At 46.5% G+C, this 25,416-nt stretch overlaps 2 protein-coding genes across 2 annotated transcripts in view; one reads left to right on the forward strand and one right to left on the reverse strand.

Annotated features, from left to right (window-relative positions):
• LOC129328034 (zinc finger protein 91-like) overlaps window positions 1-25,416 on the reverse strand; it is a 113,575-nt gene that overhangs the window by 49,652 nt on the left and 38,507 nt on the right. The gene's annotated exons all lie outside the window — the stretch shown is intronic.
• LOC129328464 (zinc finger protein 345-like) lies at window positions 14,901-21,751 on the forward strand. Its single transcript, XM_054977549.1, has 4 exons — window positions 14,901-15,108; window positions 16,395-16,521; window positions 17,212-17,304; window positions 20,124-21,751. Exons 1-4 carry the CDS (start codon window positions 15,046-15,048, stop codon window positions 21,737-21,739), a joined length of 1,899 nt encoding a protein of 632 aa, XP_054833524.1. The 5' UTR covers window positions 14,901-15,045; the 3' UTR covers window positions 21,740-21,751.

The following is a 25,416-nucleotide window of genomic DNA, read 5'->3' on the forward strand; positions in this document are numbered from 1 at the left end:
CTTTATTAACCTGCATTTTAATTTACAAACTAAGACTACATGAGTCCTCTAGATATGCAGAAGCACAACCTCTGCCTGCATATGGACCTGCCCAACTTGTCTACTGCCTATCTATTTGAAGAGCCCTACGGGAGTCCTTACTAGAAGGAGCCATTTCTTCCTGCAGACTCTGTGAATTAAGGGAAAGGGCAGCCTTACCCAGAGAGGCCACAGCTTGATAATTGTCCTCCATGACTTCCTCGTGAAGGCTTCTTTGCCCTGGATCCAGCATAGCCCACTCCTCCTCAGTGAAATTGACAGATACCTCCTCAAAGGTCACGAGAGCCTGACAAGAGAAAAAAAAGAAAACTTTTAAAATGGATAGGGAACTGGCTGGATAACTGTGCCCAAAGAGGAGCTGTCAAGGGCATGGAGCTTGATTGGAGGGAGGGGTCCAGTGGAGTGCCACAGGGCTCGGTTCTGGGCCCGGAGCTTGGCAATATTTTTACGAATGATCTGGATGTGGGTGTGAAGGGATTCCTCAATAAAGTTGCAGATGACACCCAACAGGGAAGAGCACAATACAAAGGTAAGATACCAAGAGTGGGGTAACACAAACAATTAACAGATACTAAAGTCAAATAAAAATATATTCACCATACAAATTAAAATTAATCATCCAAATAAGCAATTAAGTCAAATTAATACAGTCAACGTGCAGTTATATAAAGTTTTTGAAAAAGAGAAAGTATGGGAACAGGAAGACGACCAATAGGTAAGTATACTGTAGAGTTGGTACAATGAAGTTCCAGTACAGGAAGTCATCCAACAGGTATGTCACTGTAATGTCATGTAAACATGTAAGAACTGTATAAATTCAATTCTCATGAGTCTATTTCTTTTGTTTTAGGTGGAGATGAAATTAGTGGGGGAAGCCAGAACTCCCGTAGCACCTGACATGCAGCGCTGGCTTGAGATCCAATGTTTCGTATAGCAACTTCTTAAGGGGCGTCAGCTTATTCCACCACTCTACAAAAATGTTCCAACAGTTTATACATATAATAAATACTTTAAAACTGTAAAATACTTTCCAGTTCAAACAATAAAAATGAATTAATCTTACCAGTTAATAACAATTCAAACAGTCATAGCAAATACAATTCAAACAGTCAACAGCGGCGTCCTCACGCAAGGACTGTGTGTAACAGACAGAAATTTAAAGATCCCTAGTGCATTAAACATGAAATTTTAAAGATAACTCACACTCAAATGTTAAAAATCTCAAATGTAAAAACTGAATAAAGTGTCATGGGCATTTCATAAAAACCAAGACAGATCTAACTTGTTATTCAGACTGCTGAGCCTCAGAGAATTAAGTTTATGTATCCATTGTGCCTCTTTCTTTAGCAACAGCTTGTGCAAAACATGAGGAGAATTCTGACCAGAAAACAAAACTATATTCGAATTCATCCTCCCGATGCTTGTATAGAAGGAAATGTTCAACTAAAGGTGCTTCAGTAATATTAGACCTAATACTGGACATATGTTCTTGTAAACAGGTCTTAAGCTGCCTCGTGGTGCTACACACATATAATTTATTACATTTACACATGATGAGGTAAATTATACCCACAGACAGACATGTGCTAAAGTGCGTCAAATGAATACTCAAGTTAATTGATGGAATGGTTATCTGATCCCCATTGAGAGCTAAGGGACATAGACAGCGGCACCCCCATCCATGATGCCCCCTTGGGAGTGACCGATCTAAGTCTGTGGAGCGAAAATCAGAACAAACTCAAAACCTTAGATCCTTAAAGGTTTCAAGTTTGTCTGAAGCCTATAGCCGGAGGTGGCTCACACCCCTTTATGTCATGTGACAAGGGCCAATATTTATGAACCAATCTCCGAATTTGGTGGGCTTTTGGTGTAAATTCAATGGCCCATCTAATCTGGTTAGAAAAAAAAATTGTTTGGGTCAATTGGGTCAAGAAATATACCCTTTCTCAAGGGTATATTGGCACATTCGTGAGCTCTAACTAGTACCTCACTGGCATACCCACGATAATAAAAAGCCTGCATCATGTTTAAAGACTCCGTCTCATTGTCCCGGATAATTGTAGCATTGCGTTTCAAGCGAAGAAATTGGCCGAAGGGTATATTGTTTTTCAACTGACGGGAATGGTAAGAGTCATATTTCAAATACGAGTTACAGTCAGTCCCCTTCTTAGAAGGTTTCACTCTCTATGTGTTGTCACTTCTTTCATAGACAATAATGTCCATGAAGTTTATGCTTTAACTATCAGTATGCCACGTAAGGTGGATATTTTCATCCAGAGAGTTAAACAAAGTTCCAAAAATTTATCAGCAGCAGAAATGAACAAAAATAAATCATCAATAAATCTGTGGTTCAGCTGCAAAGGGTCAAAAAAAGGGTTGTTGGATCTATTGAGCACAGTAGCCTCCTTTAGATGTGCCATATAGAGATTTTCCACACTGGGTGCGGTGGCACACCCCATGGCCACTCCTTTGGTTTGCAAGTAGAATTTGTTAGAGGAACAAAAAAAAATTCCCCACAACTAAATCAAATAATTATAATAAGAATTCAGGGGTGGGGGTGGGGGAAGGCTCTTCAGAACGAGATCTCAAAGTGGATTTACTACTCACTAAGCCCCCTCGTGGGGTACTGAAGTACAGACAGACGAAACATCCATGGTTACCAATAATAATTTGTCCCCGATGTGTAGTTCCTGAATTTGTTTTATGAACTCACTGGTATCTTTAACATAGGATCGGGTCTGAATAACCACTGGTTGCAAAAACTATCTGGCTAAAGGTTCCAATATAGAGTTCCTCCCAGAGATAATGGGCCGTCCTGGCGGTGGAAAAATATTTTGGAAAAGAGGAGGTTGCGGGGAGACTGGATCACTCTCTTTAAGTATTTAAAAGGCTGTCAGGGGAGAGGACGGAGATGTTCCTTTTGGCAAAAGAGGATAGGATTCTTGGGTTTAAACTACAGGAGGGAAGGTTACGGCTGGATGTTAGGAAAAACTTCTTCACATTGAGAGTAATTCTGCAGTGGAATCGGCCAGCTAGGGATGTGGTGAGTTCCCCCTCTTTGGCAGTGTTCAAGAAGGCTATTCCTGCACTGGGCAGTGGGTTGTCCTAGATGGTCTCTGAGGCCCCTTTCAGCTCTGATTCTATGATTCTCTCTCTGCTCTCAAATCATGTAACAGTTCTTGCCCTTCTAACCACAATCCAAAATCATAATTAAAGAACCCTGAAATGCTGTTGCTAGGATTAAATATGCAAAAAGTTAATGTGAAGGATAGGATATTGTTATTCTATGTGACGGTGGCAGCAAGATTGCTACATGCACAGTACTGGAAGCAAGAAGAGATACCAGAAGTGGAAGATCGGATTCAAAAACTGTTGTATTGTCGAAGGCTTTCACGGCCGGAGAACGATGGTTGTTGTGGGTTTTCCGGGCTGTATTGCCGTGGTCTTGGCATTGTAGTTCCTGACGTTTCGCCAGCAGCTGTGGCTGGCATCTTCAGAGGTGTAGCACCAAAAGACAGAGATCTCTCAGTGTCACAGTGTGGAAAAGATGTAGGTCATTTGTATCTACTCAGGAGGGGTGGGGTTGAGCTGAGTCATCCTGTAAGAGTTTCCCAGGGTGTGGAATGTTAATGGCGGGAGGCTTCACTGTATCCTGAGGAGGTTCTTTTGCATATGGATTGGTACTTGATGTGCTAATCTTCTCTGCAGGGCTATTGTCGGGCGTGGGGTGTTTTGTTAGCCTGGTGTTTTTCAGAACTGGAAACCATGCTCTGTTCATTCTTAAGGTTTCTTCTTTCCTGTTGAGAACCTCCTCAGGATACAGTGAAGCCTCCCGCCATTAACATTCCACACCCTGGGAAACTCTTACAGGATGACTCAGCTCAACCCCACCCCTCCTGAGTAGATACAAATGACCTACATCTTTTCCACACTGTGACACTGAGAGATCTCTGACTTTTGGTGCTACACCTCTGAAGATGCCAGCCACAGCCGCTGGCGAAACGTCAGGAACTACAATGCCAAGACCACGGCAACACAGCCCGGGAAACCCACAACAACCATCAAAAACTGTTGTACATGGCGGAGATGGACAAAATGACAAGAAAGCTGAAAGAGCAAAATCCAAGTGAATTTCTAAATGACTGGGGGAAATTAAAGGACTATCTTGAGAGCAAGTGGGACGTGAAAGGACAGTTGTGGTCTCTGGATAATTATTAAGAGAATAAGTAAAAGCATTACCTTTAATAATATGGACAAATGTATTGAATAGAGATAACAATAAGAAATAAAGGGGTGATAGTGGTGTTGGGAGTCACAAAGGGAAAAGGGGGATGGGGAGGGGATGGGGGCATATATATTGAATTAAAGGGTAAATTTAGTTATATTATGTATTTTGGAATGTATGTTGACCCATTCAATACAATTGTTTTTTTTAAAAAAAATCATTATAATTAGACACTTCCATGCAGGATTCAAACTACCATCACACCTTTTCATTTTCCATCCAGTGAACAGCACAGACAGGAAAGAAGGATGGAAAGAGGTTCAGGGAGGCACACAGGGTCATGCTTTCCAGTTCCACACTTACCCCATCTGATTGTAGAGGAGCTGCTTTCTCTCCGTCGCAAAGAGGTGGGAAAGGATACTTCATTGGTTTCAGGGCCTCGCCTGGAGGGACCAAAGAGAATCAGAAAACATTCTGAGCTTTCCAAGTATTGAGCATCTCAGTTTCTTGCACGAGGGAAGAAGATTCTCCCTCTCTTGGATCATGGTCAGAACAACACTTGAATACTTATTTAGGAAAAACTTTTGATCCCATTCATGTGAAAAATCTACTTTAGCTATGGTAAAATAGAAAAATGTTTCTCCAGTAGTACAAAATTCACAGTCTTAAGAAGGAAGACCTCTGATATGCAATGAACAGGCAGTCCTAAAACCACCAACAGAATCACAGCTGCCATACCCCAGATTCTCTGGGCACGTGGCAAGATCGGAACAAATGGAAAAAGGCAGGCCTGCTATAGGTGAAGTACCCCTGCCCACTTGACACAGAGGCATTCCCTCTAGCCATCTCCCAGTGGTCCTCCACCAGGGCGACTAAGGCTGTTTCACTCCCATAAGCAAATCTAAAAGACTGGAAAGGATCTAAACATTTGTCTGGTCCCAGAAAGCCTGAAGCTGGAAGAGTGAAATCTCCTGGGTCCAAACTTTTAACAACCCTGTCCACATCCCTGTCCAATGATTAAATTGACAAGATTGACAAACAACCAAACAAGTTGGCAACCTGCCACCATCTGATCTTGTCACAGCTAATCATGGGTCCAAGACAGAACACATGGAAGATATTTTATGTGAGAAGTGATGAGCAAAATAGTTGCAGCCCTGCACTGAGTGAGGGGCCTGTTACTACCTGAGAATGACTCCTGCTTGGCATGGAGACCATGAAATACTGAAGGGCTCGGGACCATGCAGCCTTGCCTTGAACTATGTTTCTGAGCCATAAGATCTCCCCAAGGATTATCATTTTGTTCCTCTTCTTTTTGGCCCAATGCATTATCTGCCCAATTTTTAACAAGAATTTCAATCCCTAACATTTTTCTTTACCCTCAACCACAAACTTTACAGGCATTTTTAGAAAGTAGTTACCCAACTGGTTAGCCATATTACCTTTGCATGCATGTAATGTAATTGGAGATGGCCTATGCCATTATATTTCCAATTATTTGGGGAAGATTACCAATCAACTTTTTTCTTCTTCTTTAAAGGGATATTCCTAAACTGGGAAACTGGAAATGAGCATCCTTCCCACACTGGACTGAGGTGAGTGTGTAAAAGCAGCGCTTGTACACTCAAGGAAGTCATGCAGAGGGTACAACTGCCCTGTTTATCTTACCCAGAAAAGTTCCTCCGTGGTAATGCTCCTGCACAATGTTTTTCTGTACCTGAAACATAAGCGGGGATCCCAGAAAGAGGAGAGAGGTGAGAAAAGGAACAAGGAAAGGGGGGGGGTCCTTAAAATGCGATAATCCATATGGATTTTGAGGGTATCATTTATTGTATCTTGTGCCCCAGATACTACACAGATGAATCCCTCTCACCTGCTGCTCCTGATTCTTGGTATCTGCTTGGCTCAGGAGGAAGCCTTCTGCCAGGGCCACTGCCTGGGAACTGGTCTCAGGCCCACATTCCCTGACCCAGATCTCCATCTCCAAGGGCAAGACAGCCAGGAATTGCTCCAAGACCACCAGGTCCAGGATCTCCTTCTTGCTGTGCCTTTCCGGCTTCAGCCACTGGTGGCAAAGATGGTGCAGTCGGCTGCAAGCCTCTCGGGGCCCTTCGGCCTCCTGGTAGCGGAAGTGCCTGAATTGCTGGCACTGCACATATGAAGGGGGAAAATCCTCTCCCAGGCTCTTCCGCATGGTTCCTTCCCACACTTCCCTTCTGCTCCCAGCCTTGGTGGCATCAGGGCCTCTTCTTGCTTCCAGACCAACTGATTCCGGCTCTCCCCTCATCCTCCCTTCCTCTCCAGACAGCCTCCACCTGGAGCAGTGGATCGCCTTCCTCCTCTGCCGGATTCTTCTGTAAAAACAAGCGCCAGATCTATGACTGCCTGCAAAAAGAAGACTGAGCGGTGGGACCTATATATCTGGACACCTGCATCCAAAGACGGGACCCGAGAATTACGAAAGCTGATGGCACACCCCAGAATCAATAGTGTTTGTAAAGAAGAAGTTGGGTGGAGCAAGCAAAGAGGAGTTTCCACACAGCAAGTAGGAAAGTTCTGCTCTGCTTAATAAAAGCGTTGCCTGACTCTAGGCTAAGGATTCCTGCAGCGTTCAGAAGCCAGAGAAGATTATGTGGTGCCAGGAATGAGGTACATATTTACAAAGAGGTTGTTGTGAAGTTAGAAAGAGTGGGACAGAAGCAAAACGGAGCAACTTCAAGTCCCAGAGATGCTGGACCTCTCTCATCATGCTGTAGACAGCTGGAAAAGGTCTCAACAGCAGTTCATGGAAGCCAGCAGCTATGGAGGAGCCAGAGAAGAGGACGGGGACCCGAATTTGGAACCTCGGAAGGCCCCACCCCACCGATTTATCTCATGTCTTTCCACTAACTGTGCAGAAGGAGAAAGCTAAATATGATCAGTTGGAAGAGCTTATTATGCCAATTCAAAAGGACATTTCAGAAGGTATCTTTAGGTAAAGAACTGAAGACTATGTTGACAGAGCGCCTTCAGTTGAGAAAGTGTTATCATTCATGGATCTGTGTTTCTATATTCTGCCTGGGTTTTTATGCTAAAGTGTTAATAGTTTGTTTTCATTTCAATGTGCTTTTTAGGCCACCTTCCTGGAGGGGCAGCATAAAAATTGTCTAAAGAAACAAATATCTTTGTCATACAGAAAAGCACAGCCAGGCAGAGATGTTTATGTCCTGTGGCTGATATGAGAAATCCAACACGTGACTTCACAGGTCTCGCTGACTCATTCTGAAGGGGTCAGGCTTCCCCCAAGGGCCCACAAATTCAAGAGGAGGGGTAGATTTTTAGAAGCCCAAGATCTTACATTAGCAAAGGCAACTGAAGTGCACCAAGAGGCAGATGGGGCTGCCTCTTTCCTTATGTTCCACCATGGCATCTTCGCTCATCTGAACAGGGCCTTCTGCAGGGGCCACTCTGACAACAGGCAAAATCAACAGCTGCCCAAACACATGAATTCTCTGGGGTGGCCTCCACCTTATGCAATGGCCTGCCTGAGGAGATAAGGAAAGCCCCCAGTCTCCGCACTTCCCTCAAACTATGCAAAACTGAACTGCTTTCTCCTCAGGCAATTAGCCTCTGTTTTAAGAAATGGCTCAGAGAGATGCTCTCAAAAAGGGACTTGGACTGTAGACTATTCTACTGGGTTCTGTCTATTGGTGTTGATGTGCAACTTCCGTGTCAATGAACATGTTCATGTTAAATTACTGAGGTTTTGTTTCAGCAATATTTGATCTTTTTCTGTCAAAAGTCTGCATACCCTCCTACTATTTTATTGTTTAGGGAACGTCTCGGCCATTGATCATATTGGCTCACACTGTATAATCCACATGGAGTCTCAGTGAGAAAAGGGGACTATAAAGGACATAAATAAAATAAAAATGAAAGTAACAGATGCCATTTTGCTACAGCTTGCAGACAGCAAGAGAAGGCAGAGAAAATACAGTAGAAGGTTCATGCCTTATTCCAGGAAGAATTCAGCTCCACCTCCAGCGAAGAGGAGATCCAGAGAGCAAGCAGAAAAGCCCTTTGGAGAAAAGAAGCCCCCTGGTTAATCGTCCCCAAAGCAGGGAGGTGTTTTGCAAAAGACGTATTATTGCATTACTTACCTAGTTTGCAAAAAGTCCTCAGGTCCTGCCTCCTCTCCCTTTTGCCCAATAACACCAGCTACAGAACACAATGGATCACTGGAGCAGGAAGTGATTCGGCCAGGTCAGGTGGCCTCCCCTTTTCTGGCCTCTCTAGGAATGCAGGTTCCTTTCCTTTAACCCTTCGGTGGACTCTCCAGAATGTAAAAAGCAACCTCTTCTGGCTTCGCCCTGTCAGAGCGTGCATTTGTACATTGAATTAAAATAAAAACCAGCGTCACATTGCAGATCATTGCTTAGAATATAGGCAGCATCATTTCAAAGAATCACACACCTACTCCTTCATGGTGCCAGCATGGCGTAACAACGCGATTCAAAGCACGGATCCTCTCTGATCGTCAGGAATTTTACAAGGGGAAACCCAAAATCAGGTGGTCATGGACTCATTGAGGGATTTGATGATGAGTTTTGTGGGGAGTACCTTCAACATGACCTTGAACCACCTCTGCAAGCCTTCCCTATTCTTTTCCCTGCCCAAAATTTGGCCCTGATGACTGTCACAAGCTGCCTTTAGGGTTGCCAGCCTCCAGGTAGTGGCTGCAGATCTCCTTGAATTACAACTGGTCTCCAGATCACAGAGATAAGTTCACCTGGAGAAAATGGCTACTTTGAGGTGTGGACTGTATGGAATTATGTCATACCAAAGTCCTTTCCCTCTCCAAACCCCACTTTCTCCAGGTTTCTCCAAGTTTCACCCCCCAAATCTCCAGGAATATCCCAACTTGGAGCTGGCAACCCTAGCTGCCTTCCAGATTGGACTGCTGAGCCGATCCCTTCCTCAACCTGAAGCAGCCGTTTATTGGGAGCGGCCCTTTATTTTAAACCTGCTTCAATCCCACCCACTCCGCCACCCAATTCTGCACCTGGATAGAAATCCAGGAATACTTGGGGGGAGGGAGATTCCACACACACACACACACACCCCAGAAGAGGCAGTCATCGGCTATTAGTTGTGGGACGGGTGAGCGCTGCTGAGGGGTGTCTGTCCTTATCATTCTCTCTCTTGGTCCCTGAGATTTCTTTCCCTTTTGACTGAGAGGCTCAGCACTCCCAGGGTCTCCAGGTCCCATCTCTGGAAGTTCATTTTCTTTGTCAGATGTCCATTCTTGCTTTCCTTTCTTTGAAGATGCCCCTAAAAAAAAAAAGATCTTTAAAATACACAGGAAAAAACATATAAATAAGGCACAATTGTTAAGAACGTTTCTTCTGTCCGCTATAGGAGTTGGCATCTTCAGGAGTCAGTAAGATATGAGTCGAGCATAGGCTTGCCAGGTCCCCCTATCCCCTCACCCCAGTAGGACGTGGGAGGCCCAGCACTTTTATTTACTGGTCGTACACACAAACTGCGGACCACCCTGGGAGCGAATGGAGCCTGGATTGGGCTACTACAGAGTGCGAGAGCACGGATACTACCCAGTAGGAGCTTATCTACATCGACCATACTTAGTAATCTTTGTCCTGTCACCCACTCATCACTTGAGCCATTTCTTACAGCACAGCTGTATTAGCTGAGTAAAAAAAGCCTCCTGAATAATTTGGTTTTGCACAGTTTGTGAAAGCTGGAAGAGAGGGAGCTTTCCTGACCTCTTCAGACAGTCCATTGTGTAAGAGGAGGGTCACAGCAGAGAATGCATGTGTTGATTTTGCAGTTGCGGACTTGGCAATTGGTAGATCTTTGTATGTATTGAGGATATCAAGGGAAGTTAAACTATGGAGACATGGCTATTGAGTTTGGATGGGGTGTGTGTTACAGAGATGTATCAATAAATGTGTTGTTTTTAAAAAAGGAAGCTGTTTTTAATGTTAGTTGTTCTATTGAAATGCCATGAAGTGTTGATATTCCCCCTGGCCCAACTCCATCTTTGGTGGCATGTTTGATTGCAAAATTTGGAAGAGTCCAAATTGAAGAAATTAAATGACATGGCGTTGTATGTGGGCTGCACTAGCTGTTGGTTACAACCTTCCATGGCCGAGGGGGGAGTTGAACCTTGATCTCCTACATTCCAGTCTGACATTCCAACACCTACACCACACAGGCTCAGATAGATCAGAGGAAGAGGTTCAACCACCCCCTTTGTATTGTAACCGAGAGGTGGTTTGCCACCTTCTGTCATGTCTGCATATGGTTAATTCATTCATGCTCGGTGCCCTTCTAACCTACATCCCATCCTGAGACACGCAGGTGTTGGAGCTAGGAAGTTAAATCCCCCTCCAACACTGATGTTGTGCAACGCCAGGTCCATAAACAATAAAACCGGCACTCTGCATGATACTTTTGCAACAGCTAATATGGACCTGGTATGCGTGACCGAGACCTGGGTGAGGGAAGGCGAGACAGTCGCCTTAGGTGAGCTGACCCCCCTGGGACCCTCAGTCCTTCATCAGTCTCGAACGGGGTGTTGGGGGGGAGGGGTGGCAATCCTTATCGGAGAGGGTTTCTCCTTCAGACCGCTTTCTGTCCCGGAGACCTCCGGCATTGATTGTGTGGGACTGGTGTGTACTGAGGAAAGTTTGGTTATCTGTCTGGTGTACCGACCACCCAGCGCACCAGGAGACACCCTGCTGCGCCTGTTGGAGGTGGTGGCGGATGGGCCTTGGAGTACCCCAGGCTGATTGTACCAGGGGACTTCAGCATCCATGCTGATGATGCTACAGCCTCTATACAGGCTGCAGACCTGGTGTTGGCCATGGAAACACTGGGGCTTTCCCAGTTTGTATTGGCCCCCACACGTGCTAGACTTATCTTTGGGATGGGATTGAATGTGGTTCTGGACAAAGTAGAGTCAGTGCCATGGTCAGACCACACGATTCTGGAGGCTCAGTTGGATATGCTGCCCCCGCCCCCGCAAGGGCAATGAGCAAATTTATGCTCGCCCGCAGAGACTTACGGATCCAACTGGTTTCCAGAATGCTCTGCGGGAACCAATGCTCCACAGCGGTTCAATGGATGAACTGGGCCGATTCCAGACGACTAACCTGAAGGTGCTGCATGCCGCCATGTTCCGAATCGTGATGGGGAAAACACGAAATATCGCGATATTTCACGTTTTCTCCATCGCGATCCGGAACATGGCGGCATGCAGCACCTTCAGGTTAGTCGTCTGGACTCGGCCCTGGTGGAGGACTGGCAGGTCTGGCTCTCTGAGGCCATTGATGAAATCACTCCCCGTCATCCTTTTCATTCCTGTAGTCTCCAAGCCCCTTGGTATACAGAGGAGCTACGGCAACAAAAACGGGAACTAAGAAGACTTGACTGCATGTGGCGGCAATCTCACAACGAGGAAACAAGAACATCTTATAGGCTGCTTATGAAATCCTATGAGATGGCCGTGAAGGCAGTGAAGAAGGAATTTTACACAGCTTCCATTGCATCAGCTAGCTCATGCCCGGCTAAATTGTTCAATGTGGTACGTTCACTGGCCTCCCTTTCAGGTGAAGACCATCAAAATTCGAATTTGGTCATAAGCTGTGAGGCATTTGCAAGTTTTTTTGCTGATAAAATCCTGTCTCTCTGCCACGATTTTACGGCCACAGTTGAGACAGTATGTGAACTAGAGGACCTTTGGCTGTCTTTGGGAGTAATATTCAATCACTTCAGCCCTCTTTCCGGGGAAGAGGCAGACAGGATTCTGCAGGGAGTGAGACCTACCACATGCCTCCTAGACCCATATCCGTCATGGCTGGTGAAAGCCACTGTTGATGGATTATGGGATTCCCTGCAGGCCATTGTCAACCTCTCCCTGAGCTCTAGAGTTTTCCCCAGAGCACTAAAGGAAGCAGTGGTGAGGCCCCTTTTAAAGAAACCATTGTTAGATCCTGCCAACCCGCTCAGTTACCACCCAGTCTCGAACCTCCTGTTTCTTGGAAAGGTGATTGAACGGGCGGTGGAAAAACAACTGCAGAATTTCCTGAAGGAGACCTCGGCCCTAGATCCCTTCCAATCCAGTTTTTGCCCGGGACATGGGGTAGACTGCTGGTCACCTTCATAGACGATCTTTGCAGACATCTGGATTGAGGTGGATCGGCACTGCTGATTTTATTAGATCTTTCAGCAGTGTTCGATACGGTCGATTATGATCTTTTGACCCACCGCCTCGCCGATGTGGGGTTTCAAGGGACAGCGCTACTGAGGCTAGTCTCTTTTCTTCATGGTTGGGGACAAAGGGTGGCGCTAGGGGAGAAGCTATCATTCTGCCGGCCACTAATACGTGGTGTGCTGCTGGGAATGATACTCTCCCCATTATTGTTTAATGTCTATATGCACCCCCTCGCCCTGTTGGTATGAAGTATCAGGCTTGGGTGTCACCAGTATGCAGATGACACTCAGCTATATCTGTTTATGGACAGCCGGCCTGGATTGGCCCTGGATGTCCTGGAGCGTGCTTTGGAAGCCATGGCTGGATGGTTGAGGCAAAGTTAAACCCTGCGAAGATGGAGATCCTGTACTTGAGTTGCAGAAATGTAGATATGGGACCCCGGCTCCCGCTCATCCACTCAACGGGGCAGTGCTTACACCAGCTCTGAGAGTGAAGAGTCTGGGGGTGACCTTGGATTCCTCCTTGACAATGGAGGGCCAGATCTCTGCGGTTGCTAGGTCCTCTTTCTTCCACCTTCGAGAGACCAAGCAGCTTGCCCCCTATCTTTCGTCCTACGACTTAACTACAGTGGTCCAAGCAATGGTTACCTCTAGGTTAGACTACTGTAATGCACTCCACGCAGGGCTTTCCCTGAACCTGATCCGGCAGTTACAGCTGGTGCAGAATGCAGCGGTGCAGGTCATCACAGGAATACTGATGCATGAGCATATAATGTCAGTATTGTGTCAGCTGCACTGGTTACCAGTGGAGTACCGAGTCAGATTCAAGGTTTTGGTATTAACCTATAAAGCCCTATGCGGACTGGGACCGGCGTATCTACAGGACTGCCTCTCCCCATATGAAACCCAGAGGACTCTCCGTTCTAGTGATAAACATCTGCTAAGGGTCCCTGGCCCCAGGGAGGCCCGCCTGGCATCAACCAGAGTCAGCGCCTTCTCGGTCCTGGCCCCAGCCTGGTGGAATGCTCGAACGAGACCAAGGTCCAGCAAGATTTGTTATCCTTCCGCCAGGCCTGCAAGATGGAGCTGTTCCGCCAGGCGTATGGGCGGTGCTAGGTGGAGCCCCCTGGCTGGTAGGTTACAGACGATGCTCTCCCTACTAGCAGTAGTTCCATCTAGCAAACAGTCCCCGTTATGAGGCACTAGAGATGGGTGATGATTTGTTGGTTGGTTGCTGTGCCCTTATGATTATGTATATATATATATGTGTGTGTGTGTGTGTGTGTGTGTGTGTGTGTATTTTTAACTGTGTAACTTTGACTATTTTATGGTTTTAACTGGTATTAATTATTTAATGTGTTTTAATTGTATATGGTTGCAATCCCCTCTGAGCCTGCTGGTGTGGGGAGGGCGGAATATAAATCAAATCAAATCAAATCAAATCAAATCAAATCAATCAACAAATAGTCCCTCGTTATCTGCATATTGGTGGCACTTCACTCCAGATCCCTGGATAACTCGCCAGCGCTTTCATGCAGATGTTAAAGAGCACGGGGGAAAGGGGACAGGATGGGACCCTGTGGGACCCCCCTGGCAGAAACGCCCTGGGGCTGAGCAAGAATCTCCCAAGACCACCTTCTGGGAATCAATTGCTCAAGCAAGAATGGAACCCCTGAAGTATGGCACCCTTCACTCCCAACCAAGCAAGTCCCTTCAGAAGGGTACCATTGGTAGATGATAGGTGATACTGAAGCCGCTCAGAAGTGCGGAATAATACACGGAGCTGCTGTCTCCCATTCCTCAAAGATTTCAGGTCTGGAAGGGCCTCTCTTGCCACCGCAGGGCCAAATCCCTTGAGATCTACCTGCCTTCTTGGCCTCTCCACTTATCCCAGGCTGGCTTTTTGGTCCTTGAGCCGCTGATAGGATTGCTTCTTTTCAAAGCGATGTTTCCCTTTGGTGTCAGGCGATAAAGCAAAGCTGAAGTTCAAAAGGGAGAAAAGAAAAAGGAAAGCTGAGCCTGCCCTTATATTAAAGCGATCCTGAAGCACCGGAGAGGCTCCAAAAATCTGTCCCTTTCCCCCTGGAAAGTCTTGCTGGTCAGCCAGAAATCAGGACTCTTAAAAAGTAAAACAAAATCTGTTCAGAGGGAGGCAAATCCCCCTTTCCCCATCACTGCATGTTTCTTGTTTTACACCATCCCATTGAAAGAGGCACAATGCGGCCAAACCCTTTGCAGTGGGAGACCGTATTTGCATAACATTTGCCTGCCCTTTCCTCGGATGCTCCGTTTGCCTTTTCCCTCCTGGTCCCTTGGACTGGGGAAGTGCTACCTAAGGGTTAAAGAGAGAGAGAGCACCACAATCCTAGAGAGGCAAATGGGGGCAAGGAGAAGTGGGAAAGCCATTTCCTGTCCTCCGCCCTTGCAGGAGCCCCTTTTCCCTCAAGCTTGACTAGCTGGGAGGGAATCTGAAGGAAAAGCTGAAAGAGAAACTTGTATGCATCAAAAAGAGTTTCCCAACATTTTTCTTTCTCCCCCTCCCAGGCAGCAGCAAAAAGACGTCCTTGATGGCTTTTCTGCCCTCTCCCCTGTGTGGTGAGGAGGAAAGACCAGCCATGCAGGCAGCCCAGGTACGGGGGCTTGGGGGGAGGCAGGGACGCTTCCTTCTCGGCTGCAAGGCTCAGGGGAGGGGGCTTCTGTCCCTCAGTTCCAGCACTGCAATATGTCAAGGCTGCCCACTTGGGAGGCCAGAAAATGGTGCCCCCCTGCCTAGGATGGCATGTTCAGAGAATCTCAAGCAGGGGCCATAAAAATACTTTTGTCAGGAGTAACTCCAAACGGCCCTTCAGGAAAAGCTAGATTTTGAGTCATGAGGAATGTTTCTTGCCCTTGGGGTTTGTGGGGGGCTGATGTTCTTGTGAGAGGCCCTCACTAAAACCCCTCCCAGAGTACTTTACAGTTGGAAGACGGCGGTTGAGGAGAGACTTCAAAATCAGCTTCATTTGTGCTGAGGGGAAAAGATTTTGGGCTGGACTGAGTCATTCAGGGACCAAGAAACCATGGCTGCTCTTCCCTTGGAAACAGAAAAGGCATAAGATCCAAATCTGTCCTGGGCACTGAAGACAGCTGGGGTTGCCTTGTTTTGTGATTTTTGGCTGGTCCTGAAAAACGTTTATATTACTTTATAATATGAACCAGGCTTTCAGATTGCCTCCCAACTCATTTAAGAACCGCTTTCAAAACACTTTATGCTAGAAGGGTCAAATGCTCCAGAATGTCTAATGTGTGTCCAGAACGAAGTTTTAGGGGGTGGGTGGGATGGGAAGTGTAAATCTCTGTAAATTTGTCCCTTTCTGATTCACTGGACTGCATGAAAGATACTTTCATCTTTGTTGATGATTTTCCCCTGAGAACTGAAACGGACAAGTTATCCACCCCAGGGCCTCAGCCGACCTGTTTCTCTCACAGCTAGGAAGCAGCTCCTTTCTGCTCTGAGCTGGAGGGGACTGACCGGTCCTGCTCACCATTTGCCAGTTGAAGTGGGGAGGGTGTTAAACACCTTCCATGTCTCTTTCATTAATTTCCAGTCAGCTTTCCAGTCAGCCAAATATCAGCGTCCTTTTGTGGGTTCGAATGTTCCCCTCTCAGGAAGGGCCTTCTTCTCAGAGCTGGCACACCCTCTGCGTATCTGGATCGGGCGGAAGAGGAGTCCAGTAGGGCCAGCTGCTGAGCTCCTGGCAGTAGTGGGATTTGAACAGCAGAGTGCTGCTTCTGGAGCCAGTCACTTAACCACTTGGGGGCACTGGGAAGGGAAACCCCCAGGCTGTTGCTGCTGGACAAGAATGGTTTTAATATCCATGTCTTTTTTCCTCAGGGACCAGCAATATAAAGAACCACTTTCTTCTTCTTCTTCCAGGGCCAGGTGACCTTTGAAGAGGTGGCCGTGTATTTCTCCAAGGGGGAGTGGAGCCTGCTGAGCCCAGCCCAGAGAGCTCTGTACAAGGAAGTCATGCTGGAGAATTTTGGGAATGTGGCCTCTGTGGGTGAGGATCCATTTCTTTCTGGGCCAGTCTTCATAGTGGGGGACATTTTTGAGAGGCATGGAATGCCTCTATGTTGTCCTGTTATGGGCCAAACACTGTCCATTAATCATGGCTGGGGAATTGGGGGGGGGGTGGAGAGCCAAGAAAAGGTGCCTTGATTAAGGAGTAGTGGCCTTTCCATGGGAAGAAGGCTCCTGCCTCTTGGAATAGCATTTTATTGCATCTGGGTTGATAGAAGGTGCGGTCCCTCTAGCCCTGTCTTTCGATGGCCTGGGACCCAGGAGAGCTTTAAAGGCTGGTTCCCAGAGTGTGTATGGCTGGGGGAGTCTCAAGGTAAGAACACCTCTGGATTCCCTTCTGTTATTTTGTTCCTAGGTGGGCAAGCATTGGGCACTTAACTGGCAATACCAGATGGAGGAACTCTGGGCCAGCTGTCTTATTTGTGGAAGGCCTGAGTCAGGTGGCTTTCATGCGTACACAAAATAGTAAAGAGTCCAGTAGCTCCTTTAAGACTAACCAACTTTATTGTAGCATAAGCTTTTGAGAACCACAGGTCTCTTCGTCAGATGCTTTGTCTTAAAGGTGGTACTGGACTCTTTACTATTTTGCAACTGCAGACTAACACAGCTAACTCCTCTGGGTGCATAGACAAAAGAGCCATAATTGTGATTTTGTTTCCTCCTGGAAAAGGTCCTGTAATTTGCATACCTGGCCTTATATCCTGGCTGGAGGAAGAGGAACAGCTGTTTGTCCCTGGGTGTGATGAAGATGAAGGATTGACAGGTAGGTCTGTAACGGGATTCAGCGATATATGGGAGTTATGCGTTTCATTTCTATAAACAAGAATGGTCTGAAATCCCCTTCTGCTCCTGCCATTAATGGCTGACCTCTGCTTTGTGCACCTCCCAGTTTTTGCCTCAGAGACTGCTGGGAGTAAGTCCTGTCACTTGCAAACTGAATTGGGATAGAGATCACAGCTACCCCCTCCCTTTTTCTCCCTTGGTAAACACGATCCATCCCAAAGATGAATCAGAGGGAATGCAAAATGAGAAGAGGTTCGACAAGAAAAGGGGAACACAAAGAGCAACAACAGAGCAAGGATAAAAGAAATTGAGTATGAGCCTGCCATGTAGACAGCCTAAAGGATGATAAAATATTGACTCTTGATATTGCAGGCTTTTAGAAAATTATCCATTAGCTTGGTTTTAATATTTGGGTCTTCTGTCTTGTAAATTCAGGAAGAGGGGCTCAAAATGGAGTTAGGAGTAAAGAAATGCAGGAATGACACAATGGCTTCAGACCAAGCCAGCTTCTTCCTCATCCGCAGGGATTTTATGCTCTCCTCCTGGCAGGCCAGGCTTTTCTTCCTGCAAAAGAGAAGGCATACTCTCAACCCTTTGGTATTCCCAACTGTGACTCTCTGGGCCCAGTGTGAGCTGCCAGCCCTTGTTCTCCTCCGGCCAGAGCACTGTCCGTTCCTCTGTCCCTGAAGTACCCTCAGCCTGGGAAGAGACTCATTCCCCGGTGACCTTCTCTCTGATGTCCAGCAAAGAGAGCCTTGCGGTGTTTGAGATGGTTCAGAGTGCCAACCCAATTACAGTCATCTTTGATGGAAATTATGGGATATAGGTCGTTGTTACCAGTCTTGGGTCTTGACTTTCCCAGAAGAAAGGCAGTTATATAAATATTTATAGTATGTTAATAAAAGGAATTTACCTCTTGACCATATGAATATAAGGTCAGGGACTCTTCTTGGAAAGCGGAATATAGTGTTAAAGCATGGAGGTGTTGAAGCAGCCGCCTAAAATGAAACCCGTGTTTCCTTTGGATGTCTTCTGGTTTTCTTTCCATGGGGCCTGGAAATAGGGGTCGGCACCCCTCCACTGGGCCCCTTTTTTGAGCTCCACTAAGACAAGGTGGGTCTGTCTTTTATAATTTAAATTTATTCTTTTCCCGTTTCGTTTCTTCTCATGGGAACCTGTGCTGTTTGCAGGTGTCTGCCATGGACGAACCTTTCTGTTTTGGTGCGGAAAGGTCCAATGAATAAACTGCCCACTTTTCTGTATTTGGAAGAGAATTATTTTATGAAAGACAAGAGGGCTGGTGTGCCCTCCTGCCACCCCACCCCTTCATGAGGCAAAAGTGGGTGGAGAGTCCGGAGAACACTGAAACTCGAAAAGCACTTGGTGAAACTTGAGATTTTAGTCACCTGTAAAGTAAATATATAGAATCCATGATGGGGTTCCCTCGCCCGTGCCTCAGTTGTGCTGTCAAAACCCTCCCGCTAGGGTTGCCAGGTGTCTATACCCTCTCAGTGGGTGGGGGATCCGGTGCTTACCTTGCTCATCCTGGGAGACTTTCCAAGGAAGTGACATCCTCACGCTGGCCACGGGCATGCTCTCACAATTTGCATGAGGCAAATTCAGCTCATTTGGGGTCAAAACTGGCCCCAGGCAAAGCACAGAGAATTCTGGTGGTTGGCGCAATGACGTCGCTTCAGGAAGTGACGTTATTGTGGCCCACCCAGAATGCGCCCAATGCTCTCTTTCTCGGGTTACCTGCTGGGGGTAGGCAATCACCAGGGGGTGTGCAACCTCCCACCAATCACCAGCAATCAGCAGGCAATGGAGCAAGCCCCAGGGAAATTGCCTGCCACTGGCACGGAACTGATAAGCCCACCTCCTCTATGGGAAAGGAAGGCTGTATATGAATGTCGCTCTCTGACAATATCAATTGATTTATATACTGCCCTTCAGGACAACTTAATGCCCACTCAGAGCAGTTTACAAAGTATTATTATTATCCTCACGACAATCACCCTGTGAGGTAGGTGGGGCTGGGAAAACTCTGAGAAGCTGTGACTGACCCAAGGCACCCAGCTGGCTTCAAGTGGAGGAGTGAGGAATTGAACCCTGCCACTCTTAACCACTACACCAAACTGGCTCCCAGTTTGAAGAAACAGTTTTGTTACCAGACAATATGCTGCAAAGAATGAGAATAAGAATAAGTCAGTCAGAACCTTTCAGTCCACTTTAGCTCTTTCACAGGTTGCAGTGAATGTACATAGAGTGCCTCCTGGAATGTTCTTCATATGCGGGTTGAATAATTTTCATGTTACATCTAACACATGAACAACTGAATATATGATAGAAACTCCGCACATTTCCATGTACTGATCCTTGGTTTCATTGTTACGTGAATGCAAGTTGACTCTTTCTTACAAACAGGTTTACGCACATATGTGCAGATTCCATGTGCATTCTCTGTAAGATGTGAACAGATCTCTTGGGTAGGTAACAACAAGAACAATATCCTTAAACACCATTTTTCTAGACAGATTAATGCCCAATTCAGAACAGTAAAGAAAGGCAGTGTTATTATTACCCCCACAACGCACCTGGGGAGCTGGGGCTGAGAGGAGTGGCTTATGTAGGACCACTTGCAGAGGTCATGGCAGTCACGGCAGTTGACCTATTACTGTTATTTACCCCTGAGCCTTCAGAGATTGCAACATGACCTTTTCAAAGGAAAATAGAAAACTCTAACACAGATATGTGGGAAAGAGTCCTAACATCACACCAGGTTTCTTTTTCTATTGGCAGGAGGCATATGGGAGTCAGCGAATGAAACATCTGAGCATGGAGTGATGGAAAATGGAGACACTTATTCAGATCTGAAAGAGGGAGATGAACATTGGGATGCACTGAGAACGGAGATGGGAAAACGCCCTCCTGCAGGAATGCATAATTCTGGTCTTTTACGGGGTGATGGCTTGCATGAAGACAGGAGAAATGAGTGCCCAGCAAGTGGGGGGGAATTTCCTGAAAAATCAGATATAAAGAAGAATCAGAAAATGCATAAAAGAAAGAAAATGGACAAATGGCTGAAGTGCAGAAAAATATTTACTCAGAAGGGAAACATTACTTCCCATCACAGAGACCACAAAATGGGAAAACCCTATAAATGCCTGGAGTGTGAAAAAAAATTCAGTCGGAGACAACACCTTACTTGTCATCAAAGAATTCACACAGGGGAGAAACCATATAAATGCCAGTCATGTGGGAAAAGCTTCAGTCACAGTATTAGCCTTTCTTCCCACAAAAGAATCCACACAGGGGAGAAACCATACAAATGCCTGGAGTGTGGGAAAAGCTTCAGTCACAATGGAAACCTTACTTCCCACCAACGAATTCACATAGGAGAGAAGCCACATAAATGCCTGCAGTGCAGTAAAAGCTTTAGTCACAAAGGAAACCTTATTTCCCATCAAAGAATCCACAAAGGGGAAAAACCATATAAATGTCTGGAGTGTGGAAAAAATTTCAGTGAGAGTAGAAGCCTTACTTGCCATCAAAGAATTCACAGGGAGAAGCCATATAAATGCTTAGAGTGTGGAAAAAGCTTCTATCAGAGGAGACACCTTTCTTCCCATCAAAAAATTCACACAGGGGAGAAACCATATAAATGCCTGCAGTGTGGAAAAAGCTTCAATAACGGTGGGAGCCTTAATTCTCATCAAAGAACTCACACAGGGGAGAAACCATATAATTGCCTGGAATGTGGAAAAAGTTTCAATCAGAGTGGACAACTTACTTCCCATCAAAGAATTCACACAGGGGAAAAACCATATAAATGCCTAGAATGTGGGAAAAGCTTCCATGTGAGTGGACACCTCACTTCCCATCAAAGAATTCACACGGGGGAGAAACCATTTAAATGCCTGGAGTGTGGGAAAAGTTTCAGTCAAAGTGCAAGCCTTTCTTCCCACCAAAGGATTCACACAGGTAAAAAACCATATAAATGTCTAGAGTGTGGGAAAAACTTCAGACACAGTTCGTGCCTTTCTTCCCACAAAAAGATTCACACAGGTGAGAAACCATATAAATGCTTGGAATGTGGGAAAAGCTTCAGACATACTATACGCCTTTATTCCCACCAAAGGATTCACAGAGGTGAGAAACCATACAGATGTCTGGAGTGTGGAAAAAGCTTCGGTAGGATTGATACCCTTAATTCCCACCAAAGAATTCACACAGGGGAGAAACCGTTTAAATGTCTGGCATGTGGGAAAAGCTTCAGTCGGAGTGACAGCTTTAATTCCCACCAAAGAATTCACACAGGGGAGAAACCATTTAAATGCCTGGAGTGTGGGAAAAGATTCAGTCGGAGTGACAGCCTTAATTCCCACCAAAGAATTCACACTGGGAAGAAACCATAGAAATGCTTGAAATGTGGAAGGATTTTATATCAAATAGATTTTGCTTTAAAAATTCAAAAGTAGTGTAATGAAGCAATATGATAATATATTCTGTAATTCAGTATACCTGGACCTGGATAGCCCAGGTGAGCCTGATCTTTTCAGATTTCAGAAGCTAAGCTGGGCTGGCCTTGGTTAGTAATTGGATGCAGGGCCAGATCGAGGGGGGGCAGAGGAGCTACCCTGCCCCTGGCGCTGCCAAAGAGGAGGTGGCAAGCCGGCCACCCAGAACACGGCACACCGCAGAGCTGGAGGCAGCTGCATGGGTGGCTGAATGGAGGGTTGGAAGGCCGCTGCGCCATTTGCCTGCCCTCCTGACTGGGCAGCTGGCAGCAGCGCAGGGTGCCCCCTGGAAGCATGCCACCCGCACTAACTACTGCTGGAGGGAAAGGAGCACGCAGCAAGGTAGCTGCCCCATCACTGGGGAAGGGGAACAGCACGGTCAGCCTTCCAGCCCTCCATTCAGTCACCTGCACATCCACTGCCAGCTCTGCAACATGACGTGTTCCGGTGTGGCCGGCTTGCTGCGTGCTCCCTTCTCTCCAGTGGCAGCGGCCCAGCATGCATTTCCTGGAGGGCCCCGTGTGATGACATCACAAAAGTGATGTCATCATGCAATGCTGGGAGCATGCATGTGCTTTGCACATGTGTGGGGGACCGCAGTGCTTGGGTTGACCTGGGCACAGGCAACCCTAGATCCAGACCTGATTAGGTGGGAGACCTCCAATGAGGACCAGGGTTGCAGAGGCAGGCAATGGCAAACCACCTCTGTTAGTCTCTTGCCATGAAATCCCCACCAGGGGTCACCATAAGTCAACTATGACTTGAGGGCAACACACACACACAATTCAGTATCATTACTTAGTGGGTTTCAGAGATTAACAGCCAGATTCTGAACCCCCCCCCACACACACCCTACACCTCTCTTTTGGTGGGCCAGAAAATAGGAAGGACCCAGGAACTGCCCAACCCCTGCAGAAGCCTATGAGTATGAGCTGCAGGAACCAATACTCCCCAGTGTGCCCCACACATAAGTCACTTAGGGTTGCCAGCCTCCAGGTGTGGCTTGGAGTTCTTCCAGAATTACATCTAATCTCCAGGCCACAGAAACCATTTATCCTGGAGCACAGGGCAGCTTCCGAGGGTGGTCCCTAGGGCAGCATCTCTTTGCTGAGCTCCTCCCCCTCCCAAAACTCTGCCCCCTCCAAGCACTGCCCTCAAATCTCCTGAAACTTCTCAGCCAGACCTGGCAGCCCTAGATGACTGTCCCATCCCATTGCTAACTTGCCTTCTTGGCAAGCATCGGGGGGGGGGGACATATGACAGAGCTCCCAGCAAAGACTTTAACATACAGCCCCATACCTCACCAGAGAAAGGTGCCTGTGTGTTAGTCAGGACACTTTGGTAATGGGTGCCAAAAGGAAAGGTCCAGCCATTCTCCTGGCATTGGTTTCATTGTCAGCAAGACACAAGGCAGAGTTTGGTCTTGATCCAATGGCCCCCGCACCCAGGGCTTGTGTCTTTACCACCTCACAAAGCGCCCACACACAAGGGAACGACACCACTGGGTAGTAGGCAGCCATATTAGGCCAGGCAGGGACCTTGCAAATACTGGTGTCGTCCCATGGAAAGTCACTAGGATAGGGCACGGTGAAAGGCCAGCCATGGCCAGCTGATGTTTTCCTTCTGCAAACCTAAGAAAGGGAAGGGGAGGGCCCAGCTGATGGGCCACACCAGAGATCCATCGTTGAGGTGCGTCTTCACAACCCCAGTGTACTGCACCCAAAGGGCCTGCCTCTTCCAGCAGCCCTCTTCCACCCTGACCCCCCCCCCTCCATGCACCTGCCCCCATCAAGCTGCTTTTCTGGTCAGATATGTGACAAATCCTGCCCCCTGCTGACAAGCCCCCCTACAGCATTCTCTGGGCCATCTGCAGCTCTCCCACGGCTTGTTTTACCATTTGAATCTTCTGCATGTACAGGAAATGTGTTCCCTTCTTACCTTTTTGTGTCTTTTCCAAAGCACATTCTTTCTGTTCTGTGGGAGTAGAACAAGATGGACTATGACAACAATCGAGTGTACAACTGAGTAGATGATAAATTTATATGCAAAAGTTCACAGAAATTCTCCTTTGCAGATTTTTCTGATTCCAGACTCTCTCTTCAAATAATGAATATGAAGAGGAGGAAAAGACAACTGACAATGACTCACCTTCTACCATGTCTTTTTTGGGGAACAGAGCCTCATCTTCCATCACGAAAAGTATTCTGTCCACCAGAAACAAGCAGCCTCCATGGGAGAAAAGACAATAGAAACCAAACAAAAAACAGAGACTTTGATTTATTGACAGGGTTCTCACGGAGCAGGAAGAATGTGCTTTCCTTTGTAACCCCTCCCCCCCCCCAATGATCCAGTAGAGATCATCTTGGATATTTTAAAGTATATTAGAAATCCGAGATTAAATGCTTATTTTGGAATAAATGTATCAGATAGCTGCTCTTCCTCTACTAATTTCCATCCTGTTTCATGCTTTATATCCCCAGACCCAGTGCCCCTCTCTATTCAGGTATTTGAAAATAAATCATTGCAAATTGTCGAAGGCTTTCACGGCCGGAGAATGATGGTTGTTGTGGGTTTTCCGGGCTGTATTGCCGTGGTCTTGGCATTGTAGTTCCTGACGTTTCGCCAGCAGCTGTGGCTGGCATCTTCAGAGGTGTAGCACCAAAAGATAGAGATCTCTCAGTGTCACAGTGTGGAAAAGATGTGGCAGGTCATTTATATCTACTCAGGAGGGGTGGGACTGAGCTGAGTCATCCTGTAAGAGTTTCCCAGGGTGTGGAATGCTAATGGCGGGAGGCTTCACTGTATCCTGAGGAGGTTCTTTTGCATATGGATTGGTACTGATGTGCTAATATTCTCTGCAGGGATATTGTCGGGTATAGAGTGTTTTGTTAGCCTGGTGTTTTTCAGAACTGGAAACCATGCTCGGTTCATTCTTAAGGTTTCTTCTTTCCTGTTGAAGTTTTGCTTATGCTTGTGAATTTCAATGGCTTCCCTGTGCAGTCTGACAAAGTAGTTGGAAGTGTTGTCCAGTATTTTGGTGTCCTGGAATAAGATACTGTGCCCTGTTTGAGTTAGGCTATGTTCAGCCACTGCTGATTTTTCAGGATGGCCAAGTCTGCAGTGTCTTTCATGTTCTTTTATTCTTGTCTGGATGCTACGCTTTGTGGTCCCGATGTAAACTTGTCCACAGCTGCAGGGTATACGGTATACTCCTGCAGAGAAAAAAATCCACCCCTACTGGTCTAGTTTAAACCATTTAGAAAGGACAGCACTAAACAGTTTGACTAAAGAACATAACATCATTATAAAAAAGCTGATGAGGGGGAGGAATTGTTGTACAAAACAGAGTGGATTATGAATCAGAGATCAGGAGACAACTTAACAATCAGACTTACTATATCCCTTGTAGTTACGGCCCTTTGCAATCCATCCAACAAGATTAGATTTTGAAGGAGAAAGGTGAGATCATGGGTTACATCTCATCATGGGAAAAAGCATCCTATTATATAAAAGGCAAGCTGTATTAATGTTGACTCACCTTTTATCCTGGTGCGCCTCCAGAGGGCACTGCCACA

This window comes from Eublepharis macularius, chromosome 4, assembly GCF_028583425.1.
Source record: "Eublepharis macularius isolate TG4126 chromosome 4, MPM_Emac_v1.0, whole genome shotgun sequence".
In the NCBI taxonomy this organism is placed as follows: Eukaryota; Metazoa; Chordata; class Lepidosauria; order Squamata; family Eublepharidae; genus Eublepharis; species Eublepharis macularius.